A 21282-nucleotide genomic window follows, 5' to 3' on the forward strand; every position below is an offset into this window, starting at 1 on the left:
GGCCCATCAGCCAGGAAATACAATGGGGGGTTGGGGGTCAACCATCCTTTGCTTTCGCAAACCCTTCCTGTTTACCCTTTCCAGATTTCTCCAGGTACTCATTTAGAGCTGGGTCGACTCGGGCTGAGCTTACAGAGCCAAGCCACTGACCCTCGTCTTAAACCAAATAATTCGGTACATTAGGATTCGAACTCTCGTCCTCTCAGACAAAGGATCCTAAATAAATCACAGTATAAGCAAAATAAAGCGAAATTTGATTCCATGTAGGATCGAAACAGAGATCTATTTTGGATCTGAGGTCGAGGTGCTAGCCTTTAGAGCCAAAATAGGATTTTAAATCTTATTTAGCCCATGGTTAGTCCGCAAGAAGGCTGCATTTTTAATATAGGTGTGAGGCGCACCTTTTCAAGATGGCAGATTATAAACTTCCACTGAACAGTTTTTCACCATGGGAAATGAACTAGCTATCACAGAATTTTCTGTCACTGGAATTTTACCCTATCTTAGCGAAAACTGTTGGTTTTATTGCAGAAAAAAAAACACTTTGTTCTGGTATGATCTCTTCTGTAATTAAAAAAAAACCCACTAGAACTTCTTATTTCTGTTCAAATCAACTTGACACTTGGATAGATGGAGTCACTCACGTGACAAACACTAAAGTAGAGTTTACTATGGCTTTCAAGATAGAGGGGTTGTTCAAACCTCCACTTTAGGGTAGTCCACTGCAAGAAATCGTTTGGCCATCTCAGAATTTATACTCACCTGGTTTTCGGCTGTGTTTAACTACTAGTCAATGTTTCGCGGCGCGAAATTTCAATTTCTTATATTTTTACCTCAGTTGCTTGAGTGTTCTCACTGAAATAACTCTAATAGCTTCTTTTCCCTACGTGGATTAGTTGCGCCAATTGTATTGTATTGGTGGTCTTTTATTTATTTTTCGTTTTTTTTTTTACATTGTTCTTCTTGTGTTTCTCTTGTGCTGAAGATACCTTGTTTTGATACAGGCGAAATAACCGCGTTGTTTTACATTTTTTAATCGAGTTTCTCAATGAATGTTTTTTTTCATTGAGTTTCTTCTGTCTGTTGGTTTTTCGTCATGGTTGGTCAGTTCGGCTTAAGATCTTACAGTATTTTCATTTCAATTCAAATGAGTCCTTCTCTGACATTCTACGTCAGGATCAATAAAATCATCCCTGGGAAAAAAAAATAGCGAAAAAAGGTATTTAAAGTAAGACTAACCTTACAATATAAGTTCAATTGGCAGATTTCCTTATTTTTATTATCAATATTATTATGTTACCTCGCTTTCATAAAATAACAGACGTTTTCAAAATTAATTTTAAGCATTAGCAGCAAGACCGCGGCACGCAAAGGCAGCAAGATTTATTAGATAAGCTCAGCAGTTTTCGTGTTAAAACTAGAGACAATTTTAAATCCCGCAAATTGTATAATTATCTCTTCCTAAAATTAAGGAGGACTCGTAACTTAGCAGTATATTCTAATACTGACTATTATGCGACTAAAAGTTGGAAAACAATCAAGTTGATAAGAACGTCCGATCGCGTTGGAGTATAATGTTTTTCATGAAAGTACTGTTTCTAACAAGTAGGATAATCATGCATTCAGGATATCTTTTTTATAAAATTAAATTAAAAAAAACAAGTTTTTTTAACTGAAAGTAAGGAACGACGTTAAAACTTAAAACGAACAGAAATTCTTCCATATATGAAAGGGGCTGTCCCCTCCTCAACGCCTCGCTCTTTACGCTAAAGTTTTATATTATTTAAAAAATAGAGTTGTAAGAAAGTCAAACTTTAGCGTAAAGAGCGAGGCGTTGAGGAGGGGACAGCCCCTTTCATATACGAATAATTTCTGTTCGTTTTAAGTTTTAACGTCGTTCCTTACTTTTTGGAATGTTTTCGAAAAAATAAGGGTAAAGTTCATAACTTTGAACTTTAAAATTGGGTAAAGTTCATAACTTTCAGCCCTCCCCCCGGGGACTTCGGAGGATTAAGTCATCCTAAAAGACATATTTATCATATTTTCGATCATACTGAACCAAATGGCTATCTCAAAATTTTGATCGGGTGACTTTGGGAAAAAAATGAGGGTGGGAGGGGGCCTAGTTGCCCTCCATTTTTTTGATCACTTAAAAAGAGCACTAGAACTTTTAATTTCCATTCCAATGAGTCTTCCAACAATATTCTAGGACCGCTGGGTCGATACGATCACCCCTGGGGAAAAAAAAAAACAAAAAACAAATAAACACGCATACGTGATCTTTCTTCTGACAAAAACTGCAAAATTCCACATTTTTGTAGATAAGAGCTTGAAACCTCTACAGTAGGGTTCTCTGATACACTGAATATGATGGTGTGATACTCATTAAGGTTCTATAACTTTTAGGGGGTCTTTCCTCCTTTTTGCAAAAATCAGCCGAAATTTCTCAGGCGCGTAACTTTTGATTGGTAGGACTAAACTTGATGAAACTTATATATTTGAAATAAGCATTAAAATCTGATTCTTTTGATGTATCTATTGATATCAAAATCCCGGTGTCTAGAGTTTCGGTTACTATTGAGCCGGGTCACTCCTCACTTACAGTTCGTTACCACAAACTGTTTGATAGGACTAAATTTATCTTAGAATCGGTTATTTTTGTTTCAGAAACCTCTTAGAGTTTAAAAGAAAATAGTAGTTGAAAACTAGCTCTAAAAGAAATAGGTAACATAAAACAAATACTTATGCACTGTGGAGCCTCTGCTGACCAGCTACCGTCTTCACCGCACACAGCCACGTCATCACCGTCAAGAATCGTATTTATAGGGCATGTGTATCTTATTACGTCGGCATATTGTCTTCCAACTCCCATAATGTAGCCACCAGGAGGGGGAATGGGTTCTGGACACCATTTTTCTATAAAATAAAACAAATACATCTTACTAGCTATTTGAAAGGGGTAATGGTTTTATATTTATCTAGGATTTTTTCTCTAGTTTAGTATCTTTCCATTATGCGAGTTTTTTCTGAATTCCTTTATTTCCTCTACGACTATATTACCTTCTTCATTTTTCCTATTTTTATATATTTGTTTATATAAGCCTTTACAACCAAATGCATCTTAAAAAATAACGAAAAATTGGAAATTCAATTCTGAATAAAAACACCTTCATAGGTCATACTTTCATAGACCTTCATAGGTCATTACTACACTTACGCTATTTTGATTTGGTTAAATTTTAAGAGCAAAAGCAGCCCCGACAGTTTTAACATAATACCCTCAGTCGTTCTTGGGATACTGCTGAGATGCCTTATTGGGAATTAGCATTAATACAGTGCATTTTGATTTAATCTTAAGGCAACATTTAGTTTTTAAACATTTTGGGCAATTTGGTGGGTGGGCGGGGGAGGGGGACTAGTTGCCCTCCAGTAACTTTCAACTATTAAAAAGGGCATCAGCCCTTTCTATTTTCAATCGAATGAGCCCTTTTCGAAGTTCCTACGACAACTCCTTCGATACGAAGTGCCCTGGTCTAAACAGAAACAAAAAAAAATAATACATTATACCCACGTCGATCTTTACTATAAAAATATGAAGCGTTCCAATCACTTTTGACTATTAAAAAGGGCACTAGGCCTTTCGATTTCCAATCGAATGAGCCCTTTTTGAGTTTCTACGACAACATTTTCTATAAGCACCTTATATGCCCCCAGAGCAAAAATTACAATCAAATGAGCCCTTTTGAAGTTTCTACGACAACACTTTCAATAAAAACTTTATATGCCCCCAGGGCATAAGTTACAACCCTTGCCCTGAGGGCTGGGGGGGGGTTGTCATACTCAAAGACATAATTTCCAGAACTTTCTATTACGTTGAATGAAATGGCTATCTGAAAATTTTGATTGGATGTGTTTGGGGGGAATGGTGGGCGTGAGAAGGAGGTTAGTTACCCTCCAATCACTTTCGACTATTAAAAAGGGCACTAGCCTTCTTAATTTTCAATTGAATGAGCCCCTTTTGAAGTTCTTAAGACAACTCTATCTATAAGAACCTTATGTGACCCCAAGGGATAACTTACAACCTTTGCCCTGGAGGCTCTGTGGGGTTTGTCATCCTTAAATACGTAATTTACAGAGCTTTCAACTACGTTGAACAAAATGGCTATCTCTAAACTTTGATTGAATGTGTTTGGGGTGATGGTGGGCGTGAGAGGGAGGTTAATTACTCTCCACTCGCTTTCAACTATTAAAAAGAGCGATTTCAATTTACAATCAAATGAGCCCTTTTTGAAATTTCAACAAAAACTTTCTATATAGGGGGGTTAGTTGCCCTCAAATCACATTCGACTATTAAAAATGGCACTAGCCGTTTGAAATTCCAATCGAATGAGCTCTTTTTAAAGTTTCTACGACAACAATTTCAATAAAAATCTTATATGCCTCCAGGACATAACTTATAACCCTTTCCCTGGGGGCTTTGCGGGGTTGTCATCCTCAAACGCCTAATTTCCAGTACTTTCAACTACGTTGAACAAAATGTCTATCTCAAAATTTTGATGGGATGTGTTTGGGGAAATAGTGGGCGTGAGAGGGGGGTTAGTTGCCCTCCTATCATTTTCGACTATTAAAAGCGGCACTAGCCGTTTGAATTACCAATCGAATGAGTGCTTTTTGAAGTTTCTACGACTACGCTTTCTGTAAAAACCTTATATGCCGCCAGGGCATAACTTACAACCCTTGCCCTGAGGGCTGTGGGGAGTTTCCTCCTCAAAAACATAATTTCTATCTGAAAATCAACAACGCTGAAAAAAATGGCAATCTCAAAATTTTGATTGGATGTGTTTCGGGAAATGTTGAGTGTAGAAGGGTTGTTAGTTGCCTTCCAATCAGTTTCGACTATTAAAAAGGGCACAAGCCACTCCAATTTCCAATTGGATGAGCCCTTTTCGAAGTTTCTACTACAACCTCTTCGATATGAAGTGCCCAGTTCTAAAGGAAAAAATTAATAAATAATACATTGTGCCAACATCTTTCTTATATACCCCAGGGCATAACTTAAAACTATATATATATACTATATATATATATATATATATATATATATATATATATATATATATATATATATATATATATATATATATATATATATATATATATATATATATATATATATATATATATATATATATATATATATATATATATATCCCATAATTTGAAGGATGAGCGAGGCGTTCCTCAACAGCTTCATTAGGGTCTAAAAAGTACATTTGGTCATATGAAGGTAGCTTAATTTCACCTTCAATAGTTTGTGACGGATGTGCCGCTAAATTGATTTTGTGATAAATTTGTCCAGCTACTTTAAAGCTAAATATATTCTGACTTTTTATGGTTTGAATATATATTCTGATATATATATATATATATATATATATATATATATATATATATATATATATATATATATATATATATATATATATATATATATATATATATCCCATAATTTGAAGGATGAGCGAGGCGTTCCTCAACAGCTTCATTAGGGTCTAAAAAGTACATTTGGTCATATGAAGGTAGCTTAATTTCACCTTCAATAGTTTGTGACGGATGTGCCGCTAAATTGATTTTGTGATAAATTTGTCCAGCTACTTTAAAGCTAAATATATTCCGACTATTTATGGTTCGATCATCGCTTATGTTGAATGAAGCTAGAGCAAAACATGAGTTCAAGTTTCGAATACGCTTATGAAAACTCTTCAGAGAGCAAGTGACGTCCTAAAAAAAGGCAAACCAATTTATTTGGAAATTGAGGTGGTGACATTGCAATTCAACCATCCAAGCAACAATCTAAAAAAAAATTACTTTTGTTTGCTACTCTTTCCTCCGAAAAACAGAGGGGTCCACAGTGCATACAAGCAACGTTGAAGGGTCCCAAAGAATTATATGTAATATTTACTAAGTTTATGGATGGTTTAGTGCCACAAGTTGTTGGTAACGAAGATTACGACACAGCTGTTCTTCTAACCACGTGTCTTTGATCTTCATTTTCATTTTTGATACGCTTTAATTGTCATTTTCGCATATCTTCTAACCGAGTGTGCCTTTGATCTTCATTTTGATTTTCGACACGCTCTTGTTGGTTCCGCAGAATCGTCATCTATAGTAAATGCAACTGTAAGTTTTCGTTTTTGGGTCTTCCTTTAGACATGGTGTTGGATAAATAACTGATTCTCTTAAATAAATAACTGACTATATTTGGAACAATATTTGGACAATATTTGGAACTTTAGGTGGCATATATAATAGGAACAACGTCATGAGATATCGACGTAAATGACGTCAATGTACTTTTTACGTGCATAACGTAATTGCAATTTTTTGCTAGATGATGCCATTGGCAAAAAGCAAAATTAAGGCTCTTAACGATTATATATATATATATATATATATATCAAGAGGAGACCCTTTTTGATTGAATTTTTTTCCTATTTATAAAATTGTGCAAATGTTAACATGCTAACATCTTTTAATGTTGTTCTCCTAGAATAACTTGCTTTTGAAAGTTCATAGGCAGGCTAGAAGATTGAGTTAAACCAAGTTGTTTTTGACACATATATGCATAATGTTTAGTTATATTTTTATTACTAAACTTAACTAATGATTAATTTTAATATCAATACATTTTGCACATTGCGAATCAGCATGAATAATAAATTTTGTTATTGAAAATGTCATAGTCAAATTTTTTTTAGATTTTAAGTTTTAATTAACAACGGTTGCCCTTTACTTACAATTTATTCGACTGACTTCAAGCTTAACGAATTTTATGTAGTTGGAACCACCCTAAAAGTGTAATTCTCAAAGTTTATACATTGTTTTCAAAAATAATTTTTTTAGTTTTGGTCACTATTACAACGAGTCACTAATTACTTACAGTTCGTTAACATCTATTGTCTAATGAAAAACAAGAAAAAAAAACATAGCACCAGGTATTTCCATTTAAATGTCGATAAAATAAAGCTCCTGGCGTCATCTGCTTCCCCTTCCAAGTAAATATCCTGACGGAGCTCATAACCTTTTCACCTGTCCTAATTTTTTTCTGGTAAAAATGTGAATGAAATTATGCAGGTCAAAAAAAGAAACATTTTCTTCAATAAGAAGGGAACTATCACCCCACATCATCCTTATTCTGGCTTAGTTCAAATCAAATCAAGGGAGATTAGAGATTAATTCCCATCTTCAACCCCCCCCCCGAGACCCAATATGTCTGCTGTTGACATTGTTTTTTGGGAGGGGGGAGTAGGAGAACGTTTTCGAAGATCACTTCTTTACATATCTATGTTATATATTAGCCTTGTTAGTGACTTTTCTATACAAAATGGTCATTAATTATTTTAAAACATTAAAAAAAATTCCCTTCTGACAATATTTTTGCCAGCACTGCTCCTTACATGGCAACTCAAATCTGACACGAAATTTTTGACAACCATCTTAAGGTCATTTCACGCAGGTTTATCATTTGAGACCTTTGTCAAACTGCAACAGCTTGACCCAAAGAAGCCTCCATTTAGGGCGATTTTTTTCTAAAAACAAATGGCCAGTTTGTCCAGAAAATATGATTTTGCTCGTCGTAAGTACGACAGTGCGACAATAACCAAAGAAGTACGACAGTTGGTAAACCCAGTTTTGAGAGAGTATCATTAGAAGCTCTAGTACTTACATAACAATTTCTAAAGGGGTTAAACAGGGCTAAAAGTCTTTTGTGTCCCTGGGAAAAGGGACACTTTTGTGGCTATCAAAGCTACGACTAAAATTACCACGACTGAAACTGCCTGAAATTACCTGGTCTCCTACTAGTAACAATGATGTTACAGTATATCTATTATTACCAATAAAAGAATAGTGCTACCACTTACTTTGACACTGGGGCTCATTTTCCGTCCAGGTTCCATCATCATTGCAAACTCTCTCAACACTCCCAAGTACATCATAGCCTGGATCACAGCCATAGTATGCTAGCATGTTTTCGACTCGGACCCACCCATTTGCTGGGCTCTAGAAATTGAATTTGAATATGCAAAGTTTAAGAACAGTGCAAATAGGAATTTACAAATTTACTTTAAAAAAAGCAAACTCGACCGTCCAAAATCAGAACAACAAAAGTTTCGTGTTGGACATTCGAGGTCTGAAATTAAAAGGTTGCAGGGAACGTGAAGTGCTTCATTTTGACAATGATAAATAAAACAAATAGGTTTTTTAAGTTGATTTAAAAAAAGGTAAATCCGACCTTTGCCATTTCTTTCCTTTAAAAAAATGTTTTATGGGTAATAATCTTTTTCATTGTCACAAGCTTATTATATTTATTGCAAATATTTTTCCATACGCAAAAAATCATTTTCAGATTTATCTTAGGTGTTTTACAGAATGTTAAGTACAATCCTTAAATATTAAAAAAAGCTCTATATCAGGATTTCCCAGAATTGTTTGCCACGGCTTGGTACAAAGTTTTAAAAATTTTCAAAACCCATCTTACGAAAAACGAAAAATAATAATTGATTTATAAATCAAAATTTATGCATTAATAAAGTTCGGCTACTTATTTGCTCATTTCGTAAAAAAATTGATAATAATTAAATGAAAAAATATAAGTAAATGAAAATGAACAACCAAATTAATTTAAAATTTTAAAAAATGGGGAAACTTCGACGTTTTTTTGTAATTGGTTCAAAGTAATTGGTTCATTATCATTTGATAATGTTTCAATGTTTCTTGATGTTTTTTCATTTGTTTGTTTAATATTTCAAGTATACTAAAGCTGGGCACAGAGCATCTCACGTATAAGTAAAAAAAGGCGTCAAAAATTGTATAATTTTCTCTCAGGTTTGAATACACCTTTTTAAACCGCAACAAAATTGAATAGGGGTAAAAAAAAAACACTTTTTATAGATTAATTTCGCATGAAATTTCAATGAAATTACCAACTTCTTGTCACTAAGATTAAATATTTCGCATATTCACTTTTGACTGAAAAAGAATCTGAATAAGAATAAAGAAAGAAGTCTTGAGAACTATTTCTAAGCTTGATAATATTCATTGAACTACCATTCTTGAAGTGAAATTATAGTTTATTTAGTTTTAAATACAGCGCTACATTAAAGTTTTGATACATTAAAGTTTGGCTGGCCCCCAGCCCCCCATTGCACTTCCTGGCTGAAGGGCCACGAAACGGAGATCAGCACCGCCGGTTTGGACCTTAAGGGTCTAGTGCCGCATCCTTTTCCCTCCTCCTTACTTAAAAAAGCCCTTTGATGCATTAAAATTCCTGTTTTAATGTAGGAAGTCTTTATTTTAATTGTTATTAGTTTTCTTTAACGAATCTTCTTATCGATACAGCTTCGAATCAAAGTTAAATGATATAAAATTTACAAAATAGCTCACCAAAGTATTAGATTTTGCAATTCCTAGTTTAGTAAAAGGCATAGATTTTTATTAATCAGAATATTTTCATGCTAGTGGGCCATATTATTATATTGTTTTGGTCATCATTAACATTTACTAATCATGACCTGGCCTAATCTCGGTTGTTCTGAGGATATTTTCTTGGCTTTTGGTTATTTTTCCTTGATGCTGGGAAATCATGCAAGGACGTGACCTCGTTAAAGTTTATATTTGTTACACTATCAATATAATATTAATTTAGTTTTTACCCTACTAAGGAAAATTGTAAGAATGACAGAGTAGCCAGAAAGAAAGGAAATAAAAACAACAAAAAGAGAAACAGGCGAAATTGCAAGCAGACGAGAAAAATCACAAGAAAAACAAGAGACATAGTAAAAAAAAGAGCGAAATGTTCATATACCCAAAGGCAACAAAAGGTTCTTTGGGGTTTTATCTTTTTCTTATTATGTTAGTTTTTAATCTTTTGATGCTTTTCCTTTTGTATATTAAAGTGTATATATTGGGTTACCTTTCTTTCATTTCTTAACAATCACCATATAAATTGAGATCTAATATCCACACTAATAGGTGCAGAAGTTTAACTTTAATGAAGGAGGGGGATCACCTGATACTGTGAGCCTCCAAATGTGCGATTCAAGCACGAAAGATGAATATTTTTTGGGGTTCTTTAGACCAAAATTGAGTGACAGGGATTCATCCTCTCCTATTCCCAGTGTGTAATTATGTTCATATACCAAAAGGCAACAGAAGACTCCACTAACTTACCTCCAGTCCCAGGCAAGGTGGTAAGCATTCAGGGGTAGCGCCAATCCATTCACCCTCTTCTTCGCAAACCAGAGCAAATGGCCCACTGTTGCAAATTCTATAGCCCGGATAGCAGTCGTACAGAATAACACTTCCATAAATGTTTTTCTTGGATGTTGCAAATACATACGTTGCATCTTTGATCTCAGGAGGGGATCGACAAGAGATGAGCTCGCAAGTTGGTAGAGGTTCTGTCCACCCACCGTTTGCGCCACATGTTGATCGGTCGCTTCCCTTCAAAAGTACATTTTACTTACAACAATGAATAATATCTCTATACTATTTATAAATCTAGTAAAAATAAACTAACTCATGATATTGCCCTATATCTGGAGAAATTTGAAAACTAGCACTTTACTGAAATTATAAAATCCAAGAAAAAAACAGAATACTGTTTCAGTAGCTAACATTACTTTAGTTTTACTGAATCAAGTTTATCTTATTGATAACCATTATCGTGATTGTTAAAAATTATTATCAAAAAGTCAGAGGCGAAATCAATTGGTAGCACATCGAAAGCGTCGCTTGTGAGGATGTGCTACTAACAAAAAAAAAAAGAAAAATAGAATAAGAAAAATTGTTCTAGAGAATATTGAAAAAGTATATTCTATAAGACGTAGGAGGGTGAAACCGTGCAGCCCACAGGTCAAAATTCAGTCTAGTTCTTAGTATAAATTTTACTATGAACCTTCCATTCAAAAATTACATTATCTTGGTCCACAGGAAAATTTTCTCTTGGGAAACATTCTGGAGCATGAAGAGCAATGTTTTATTGTTGTTTTTTTTTTTTTTATTAACAGTATACATTCTTTTCTACTATTCTAATATTTAATATACATTTAAAGAAGTTTTTTATTTAATGGTAATTAATTAGGAAGATGTTAGCGTCAGTAAGTGAAGGAACAGTCATAACCACACTTAGCAGAAAATTCTGCAAGAACTTTTGACAAAAAGATTTTATGCGGGGAAAAAAAAATTCACAACCTGGCAGTGCACTGGTCTCGACTGTATATTTAATGTTTTTAATTAACTTTTATGTATGCTTTATCAGCATCACAATTTTACAGTTGTAAAATTATGACTTTTCTAATATGTGAGGATTTCATAACTTGGAATTCACTAGAATTCCAAAATATTTCTAAACACTGTTTTTCAGGCTACAGATTCTTTGCAGCCATCTGCACTATACATAACTTGTAAGTATACGTTCCCTCCCCCCGCCAAAAAAAACATGAAAGCCTTTACTTTTATCGATGTTAAAACTCAGACTTTAGCACCTTTACTATACTCACTCATCAAGAGCCGACTGTGTAAACACACCAGCATTTGTGCTTATCGATAATAAATCCCGATCTTAGAACCTTTACAAACTCATCAATAACCGCTTGTGCAAATAGAGATGGCCAAACCTTTACACACCAGCATTTAAATTTATCTATGTTAAAAAAAACACTTGAGCACCTTTAACAAACTCATCAAGAACCACTTGTGTAAATAGACGTGGCCGACCCTTTACACACAAGCATTTGAATTTATAGATGTAAAAATCCACACTTTAGCACTTATACTACAATCATCAAGAACTGACAACCTACATATAGGTTGTCGGCCCTTTGCACAACAGCAATTGAATTTATATATTTTAGAATCCACACTTTAGCTCCTTCACTAAACTCATCAAGAACTGACTATGTAGACAGAGGCGGCCTACCCCTTACACACAAGAAGTTTAATATATAGATATAAAATCCACACATTATCCCCTTTGCTGAACTCAAATTGTACTGGCTCTGTATATAGAGGTGGCCAACCCATTACACACAAGCATTTGAATATATAGATTTAAAATCCATACACTTTAGCACCTTTACTAAACTCAATAGGAACTGGCTATGTAGATAGAGGTGGCCGACCCTTTATACACCATCATCTGACTATATATATTTATACTCCACACTTTAGCACCCCTACTAAAATCTAGTGGAACTGGCTCTGTAGAGAGGTGACCGACCCTTTAAACACAAGCATTTTAATATATAGATTTAAAATCAACAATTTAGCACCTTTACTAAACTAAATATGAACTGTCTATGTAAATAGAGGTGGCCGACCCTTTACACACCAGCATTTGAATATATATATTTAAAATCCACACTTTAGCACCTTTACTAAACTCTATTGGTACTGGCTATGTAGATAGAGGTGGCCGACCCATTACACACCAGCATTTGAATATATAGATTTAAAATCCACACTTTTCATTAATAAAGCACTTGACCTGGGACTTGTGCCAGCTGCTATTTTGCTTGACATAAAAAAAGTCTTCGACAGTATGGATCATGGGATTCTATTAAGTAAAATAGAGCACATTGGGGTTAGAGGAGAGGCTATACGATGGTTCCGGTCTTACCTTGGTAGTTGACGTGTTTATATAGGAGAAGATCCGCTGAATGACACCGTTGTCAACTTCGGTGTGCCGCAAGGCTCAATCTTAGGCCCACTGTTATTCCTGGTTCATGTGAATGACCTAAGTCGCATTCTGAACCCTAACTCCAGGACTTCACGGTTCTGCAAGTTATGTTGCGACCCAGAAATTTCGAGCAACGATCATGAATCGGATGAACTTGTGGCGTTCGCGGATGACACTACAATGGTATCCTGTAACACCGACATGTCAGCGCTCCAGAGTAAACTTGAGGTCATCTTAGAAAGAAACTTACATTTGGATGGATGCCAATCGATTTGTAATAAATGTTGACAAATCTTGCGCTCTCTTCTTCTCAAGGATTGGACCTCTTCGCCCAGAGATATTGGGAATAACAACTTCTCGAGGAACGATCAGACGACCGAAAACTGGCTGTGCCAGGTACCTAGGTGTGCTCCTTGACGAAAAGTTATCCTTCGTACATCACATCCACGCTGTGGAGCTGAAGATCTCCCGTAATCTCGGCATTATCAGGAAATTGAAACACCCATTCTCTCAAAAAACCCTTCGTCTACTTTTTAATGGACTCATCAAGCCTCATCTGTAGTGTTGTGCGTCAATTTGGCAGTCAACGTTCACATCCCACGTGAAAAGGCTTGATTCAATCCACACACATGCCCTTAAAATAATCGTAAATATGGACGATTTTGTTTCCCGTGAATCACTTTATTATTTATCGTGCTCAGTTATAGTTTTTAAATTTTTCTCCGGATTACTTCCATCAGCATTCCACAGTCCATTACAGTTGGTATCGGAACAGCATCCTAGGAACACGAGATCTGCCTCAAACCTTCTGGTGAGACGAATACCTACAGTACGGTCGGATTTTGCACCGGATGTGGCGTGCGCGAAAGTGTGGAACATGCTTCCACAAGAGCTGAGATGTAGGAGCTCTCTTGGGTCTTTTAAAAATAATTTGAAAAAATATCTTATTGAATATTCATTAGAGTTTATTATTAATTGAGATTTTTTTTTTTATTATTATTATTATCATTATTATCTGTTTTTTTTTTTTTTTTTTTTTTTTTTTTTTTTTTTTTTTTTTTTTTTTTTGTATGGTTAAGGTAGCTGTGCTTTTGGATAGGAAGGGGGGAATCTCTTAGATAGTGATTTGTATGGTTGAGGGATGTGGTTGTGTTGAGGAGTAAAGCGAGAGTAGTAAAGCGTGATTAGGAGGAATCGTTATTTTTTTAAGGGACTCAACGTGCATTTTTTTGCATAGAGAAGTTTATTTATTTTTATTTATTTCTATTTGTTTTAATTAAACCCGATTGAATCTGAAATCTGAATCTAGCACCTTTACTAAACTCAATAGGAACTGGATATGTAGATAGAGGTGGCCAACCCTTTACACACCAGCATTTGAATATATAGATTTAAAATCCACACTTTAGCACCTTTACTAAACTCAATAGGAACTGGCTATGTAGATAGAGGTGGCCGACCCTTTACACACCAGCATTTGAATATATAGATTTAAAATCCACACTTTAGCACCTTTACTAAACTCAATAGGAACTGGCTAAGTAGATAGAGGTGGCCGACCCATTACACACCAGCATTTGAATATATAGATTTAAAATCTACACTTTAGCACCTTTACTAAACTCAATAGGAACTGGCTATGTAGATAGAGGTGGCAGACCCTTTATACACCAGCATTTGAATTTATGGATGTTAAAATAGACACTTTAGCCCCTTAAATAAACAAATCAAGAACCAACTATATTAATAGAGGTAGCTAAATCTTTACACGCCAGCATTTCAATTTATCAATGTTAAAAACCACACTTTAGCACCTTTGCCAAACTCATCAAGAACCGACTATGTAAATAGAGGTGGCTAAATCCTTACACGCCAGCATTTCAATTTATCAATGTTAAAACACACACTTTAGCACCTTTTCTAAACTCATCAAGAAACGACTATGTAAATAGAGGTGGCCAACCCTTTACACACCAGCATTTGAATTTATTGGTGTTAAAAACCACACTTTAGCACCTTTACTAAACTCATCAAGAACCGCTTGTGCAAATAGAGGTGGCCAAACCTTTACACACCAGCATTTAAATCTATCAATGTTAAAACAAAACCTTTAGCACCTTTACCAAACTCATCAAGAACCACTTGTGTAAATAGAGGTGGCCAACCCTTTACACACCAGCATTTGAATATATAGATGTTAAAATCCACACTTTAGCACCTTTACTAAACTCAATAGGAACTGGCTATGTAGATAGAGGTGGCTGACCCTTTACACACCAGCATTTGAATATATAGATTTAAAATCCACACTTTAGCACCTTTACTAAACTCAATAGGAACTGGCTAAGTAGAGAGGTGACTGACCCTTTAGACACAAGCATTTGACTATATATATTTAAAATCCACAATTTAGTACCTTTACTGAACTCAATAGGTACTGGCTAAGTAGATAGAGGTGACTGACCCTTTAAACACAAGCATTTGAATATATAGATTTAAAATCCACACTTTAGCACCTTTACTAAACTCAATAGGAACTGGCTATGTAGATAGAGGTGGCCGACCCTTTACACACCAGCATTTGAATTTATTGGTGTTAAAAACCACACTTTAGCACCTTTACTAAACTCATCAAGAACCGCTTGTGCAAATAGAGGTGGCCTAACCTTTACACACCAGCATTTAAATTTATCAATGTTAAAACAAACACTTTAGCACCTTTACCAAACTCATCAAGAACCACTTGTGTAAATAGACGTGGCCAACCCTTTACACACCAGCATTTGAATTTATAGATGTAAAAATCCACACTTTAGCACCTTTACTAAACTCATCAAGAACTGACAACGTAAATACAAGTGGTCGACCCTTTGCACACCAGCATTTGAATTTATAGATGTTAAAATCCACACTTTAGCACCTTCACTAAACTCACCAAGAACTGACTATGTATAAAGAGGTGGCCGACCCTTTACACACCAGCATTTGAATATATATATTTAAAATCCACACTTTAGCACCTTTACTAAACTCTAGTGTTACTGAATATGTAAATAGATGTGACCTACTAACTAAACACACTCAGTTGAATATTTAGATTTAAAATCCACACTTTAGTACCTTCAGTAAACTCAATAGGAACTGTCTCTGTATATAGATGTGACCGACACTATACACAACAGCAGATGAATATATAGATTTAAAATCCATACTTTAGCACTTTTACTAACCTCAATAGGAACTGGCTATGTAGATAGAGGTGGCCGACCCTTTATACACCAGAATTTGAATATATAGATTTAAAATCCACACTTTAGCACCTTTACTAAACTCAATAGGAACTGGCTATGTAGATAGAGGTGGCCGACCCTTTATACACCAGCATTTGAATATATAGATTTAAAATCCACACTTTAGCACCTTTACTAAACTCAATAGGAACTGGCTATGTAGATAGAGGTGGTCGACCCTTTATACACCAGCATTTGAATATATAGATTTAAAATCCACACTTTAGCACCTTTACTAAACTCAATAGGAACTGGCTATGTAGATAATGGTGGCCGACCCTTTATACACCAGCATTTGAATATATAGATTTAAAATCCACACTTTAGCACCTTTACTAAACTCAATAGGAACTTGCCATGTAGATAGTTGTGTTCGAACAATGACACACATTATTTTGAATTGTGTTTTAATGTCTACACTCTAGTTCACCTTTACTTCCAAAAATTGGTACGGGCTAAGTATATAGATGTGACTAAACATTTACACAAAAGACTCTGACTTTATAGATTTAGTCAAAAAACTGATTCTCCTGTAATAACCTCAATAGACCCTGGCTCAGTAAATAGAGGTTGCCGACCCTTTACACACCAGCATTTGAATTTATAGATGTTAAAATCCACACTTTAGCACCTTCACTAAACTCATCAAGAACTGACTATGTAAATAGAGGTGGCCGACCCTTTACACACAAGCATTTGAATATATATATTTAAAATCCACACTTTAGCACCTTTATTAAACTCAATAGGAACTGGCTATGTAGATAGATGTGGCCGACCCTTTATACACCAGCATTTGAATATTTAGATTTAAAATCCACATTTTAGCACCTCTACTACACTCCAGAGGAACTGTCTATGTATATAGTGGTGGCCGACCCTTTATACACCAGCATCTGAATATATAGATTTAAACTCCATACTTTAGCACATCTACTAAACTCAATAGGAACTGGCTATGTAGATAGAGGTGGCCGACCCTTTATACACCAGCATTTGAATATATAGATTTAAAATCCACACTTTAGCACCTTTACTAAACTCAATAGGAACTGTCTATGTAGATAGAGGTGGTCGACCCTTTATACACCAGCATTTGAATATATAGATTTAAAATCCACACTTTAGCACCTTTACTAAACTCAATAGGAACTGGCTATGTAGATAGAGGTGGCCGACCCTTTACACACCAGCATTTGAATTTATAGATGTAAAAATCCACACTTCAGCACTTATAATACACTCATCAAGAACTGACAATCTACATATAAGTTGTGTACCCTTTGCACAACAGCATTTTGATTTATAGTTCTTAAAATCCACACTTTATAACCTTCACTAAACTCATCAAGAACTGACTATGTAAATAGAGGTGGCCGACCCCCTATACACCAGCATTTTAATATATATATTTAAAATCCACACTTTAGCACTCTTACTAAACTCAATAGGAACTGGCTATGTAGATAGAGGTGGCCAACCCATTACATACCAGCATTTGAATTTATTGGTGTTAAAAACCACACTTCAGCACCCTTAATAAACTCATTAGGAACTGACAATGTCAATATAGGTGGTCAACCCTTTGCACAACAGCATTTGAATTTATAGATGTTAAAATCCACACTTTAGAACCTTCACTAAACTCACCAAAAACTGACCATGTAAACAGAGGCGGCCGACCCTCTACACACCAGCAGTTGAATATATATATTTAAAATCCACACTTTAGCACCTTTACTAAACTCAATAGGAACTGGCTATGTAGATAGAGGTGGCCGACCCTTTACACACCAGCATTTGAATATATAGATTTAAAATCCACACTTTAGCACCTTTACTAAACTCAATAGGAACTGGCTATGTAGATAGAGGTGGCCAACCATTTACACACCAGCATTTGAATATATAGATTTAAAATCCACACTTTAGCACCTTTACTAAATTCAATAGGAACTGGCTATGTAGATAGAGGTGGCCGACCCTTTATACACCAGCATTTGAATTTATGGATGTTAAAATAGACACTTTAGCCCCTTAAATAAACACATCAAGAACCAACTATATTAATAGAGGTAGCTAAATCTTTACACGCCAGCATTTCAATTTATCAATGTTAAAAACCACACTTTAACACCTTTTACAAACTGATAAAGACACTACTGTTTAAATAGTGGTGGATAAATCCTTACCCCCCAGAATTTCAATTTATAAATTTTAAAACACACACTTTACCACCTTTTCAAAACTCATCAATAAACGACTATGTAGATAGAGGTGGCCAACACTTTACAAACTAGCATTTGAATTTATAGGTGTTAAAAACCACACTTTAGCACCTTTAATAAACTCATCAAGAACAGCTTGTGCATATAGAGGTGGCCAAACCTTTACACACCAGCATTTAAATCTATCAATGTTAAAACAAACACTTGAGCACCTTTACAAAACTCATCAAGAACCACTTGTGTAAATAGAGGTGGCCGACCCTTTACACACCAGAATTTGAATTTATAGATTTAAAAATCCACACTTTAGCACTTATACTACACTCATAAAGAACTGACAACCTAAATACAGGTTGTGTACCCTTTGCACAACAGCATTTGAATTTATAGATGTTAGAATCCAAACTTTAGAACCTTCACTAAACTCATCAAGAACTGACTATGTAAATAGAGGTGGCCGACCCTTTACACACCAGCATTTGAATATATAGATTTAAAATCCACACTTTAGCACCTTTACTAAACTCAATATGAACTGTCTATGTAGATAGAGGTGGCCGACCCTTTACACACCAGCATTTGAATTTATAGATGTAAAAATCCACACTTCAGCACTTATAATAAACTCATTAGGAACTGACAATCTAAATATATGTTGTCGACCCTTTGAACAACAGCAGTTGAATTTATTGATGTTAAAATCCAAACTTTAGCACCTTCACTAAACTCACCAAGAACTGACTATGTATACATAGGCGGCCGACCCCTTACACACCAGCATTTGAATATATAGATATAAAATCCACACTTTAGCACCTTTATTAAACTCAATAGGAACTGGCTATGTAGATAGAGGTGGCCTACCCTTTAAATACCAGCATTTGAATTTATAGATTTAAAAATCCACACTTCAGCACTCATAATAAACTCATTAGGAACTGACAATGTAAATATAGGTTGTCAGACCCTTTGCACAACAGCATTTGAATTTATAGATGTTAAAATCCACACTTTAGAACCTTCACTAAACTCATCAAGAACTGACTATGTAAATAGAGGTGGCCGACCCTCTACACACCAGCATTTGAATATATAGATTTAAAATCCACACTTTAGCACCTTTACTAAACTCAATAGGAACTGGCTATGTAGATAGAGGTTGCCAACCCTTTACACACCAGCATTTGAATTTATAGATGTAAAAATCCACACTTCAGCACTCATAATACTCTCATTAAGAACTGACAATCTAAATATAGGTGGTCGACCCTTTGCACAACAGCATTTGGATTTATAGATGTTAAAATCCACACTTTAGCACCTTCACTAAACTCATCAAGAACTGACCATGTAAATAGAGGTGGCCGACCCTCTAAACACCAGCATTTTAATATATAGATTTAAAATCCAAACTTTAGCACATTTGCTAAACTCAATAGGAACTGGCTATGTAGATAGAGGTGGCCGACTCTCTAAACAAAAGCATTTGAATATATATATATAAAATCCATAATTGATTACCTCTACTAACCTCTATTTATACTGGCTATGTAGATAGATGTGGTTGACCCTTTATACACCAGCATTTGAATATATAGATTTAGACTCCACACTTTAGCACCTACACTGAATTCACTAGGATCTGGCTATGTAGAGCGAGGTGGCCGACCCTTTATACACCAGCATTTGTATTTATGGATGTTAAAATAGACACTTTAGCCCCTTAAATAAACAAATCAACAACCAACTATATTACTAGAGGTGGCTAAATCTTTACACGCCAGCATTTCAATTTATCAATGTTAAAATACCACACTTTAGCACCTTTGATAAACTGATCAAGAACCGACTGTGTAAATAGTGGTGGATAACTCCTTACACGCCAGCATTTCAATTTATCAATGTTAAAACACACACTTTAGCACCTTTTCTAAACTCATTAAGAAACGACTATGTAAATAGAGGTGGCCGACCCTTTACAAACTAGCATTTGAATTTATAGATGTTAAAATCCACACTTTAGCACCTTCACTAAACTCATCAAGAACTGACTATGTAGATAGAGGTGGCCGACTATCTAAACACCAGCATTTGAATATATAGATATAAAATCCACAATTTATTACATTTACTACATTCAATACGAACTTGCTATGTAGATAGTTGTGGTTGAAACTTTAAACACAAGCTTCTGAATATATATATTTAGACTCCACCGGTTAGCACCTTCTATAACCTAAAGAGGAACTGTCTATGTAGACAGAGGTGGCTGAACCTTTAAACACCAGCATTTGAATATATAGATTTAAAATCCACACTTTAGCACCTTTACTAAACTCAATAGGAACTGACTATGTAAATAGAGGTAGCCGACCCTTTACAAACTAGCATTTGAATTTATAGATTTAAAATCCACACTTTAGCACCTTCACTAAACTCATAATTAACTGACTATGTAGATAGATGTGGCCGACCCCCTACACACCAGCATTTTAATATATAGATTTAAAATACAAACTTTAGCAAATTTACTGAATTCAATAGGAACTGGCGATGTAGATAGAGGTGGCCGACCCTTTACACACCAGCATTTGAATTTATGGATGTTAAAATAGACACTTTAGCCCCTTAAATAAACACATCAAGTACCAACTATGTAAATAGAGGTGGTTTGGTTCCTATTTACAACTATGTAAATAGGAACCAACTATGTAAATCACGCTAATATGCGTCGGGACCTATTTTGATATTGTTGGTATTATATGCAGTTTTATTTTGTTAGCATTATATGGAGATTTGTATGTTGTTTTTTGTGACCCATTTGTTAAAAAAAAAAAAAAAAAAAAAAAATCATTACACGCCAGCATTTCAATTTATCAATATTAAAACACACACTTTAGCACCTTTTCTAAACTCATTAAGAAACGACTATGTAAATAGAGGTGGCCGACCCTTTACACACCAGCATTTGAATTTATAGGTGTTAAAACCACACTTTAGCACCTTTACTAAACTCATCAAGAAC

At 35.0% G+C, this 21282-nt stretch overlaps 2 protein-coding genes across 2 annotated transcripts in view; both read right to left on the bottom strand.

Annotated features, from left to right (window-relative positions):
* The window catches only part of LOC148944644 (uncharacterized), a 191446-nt gene that overhangs the window by 95996 nt on the left and 74168 nt on the right, over positions 1 to 21282 (bottom strand). The gene's annotated exons all lie outside the window — the stretch shown is intronic.
* The window catches only part of LOC148944645 (sushi, von Willebrand factor type A, EGF and pentraxin domain-containing protein 1-like), a 103751-nt gene that overhangs the window by 37280 nt on the left and 45189 nt on the right, over positions 1 to 21282 (bottom strand). The window contains exons 7-9 of the mRNA XM_089099980.1: positions 10231 to 10503; positions 7923 to 8061; positions 2743 to 2916 (exon numbers count right to left, since the gene is read on the bottom strand). Coding sequence (XP_088956106.1) covers positions 2743 to 2916; positions 7923 to 8061; positions 10231 to 10503 — 586 coding nt within the window. The remainder of the gene's footprint in view (positions 1 to 2742; positions 2917 to 7922; positions 8062 to 10230; positions 10504 to 21282) is intronic.

The sequence above is a fragment of the Artemia sp. Qi Xiang Cuo genome, chromosome 14 (assembly GCF_049724085.1).
Source record: "Artemia sp. Qi Xiang Cuo chromosome 14, ASM4972408v1, whole genome shotgun sequence".
Classification (NCBI taxonomy): domain Eukaryota; kingdom Metazoa; phylum Arthropoda; class Branchiopoda; order Anostraca; family Artemiidae; genus Artemia; species Artemia sp. Qi Xiang Cuo.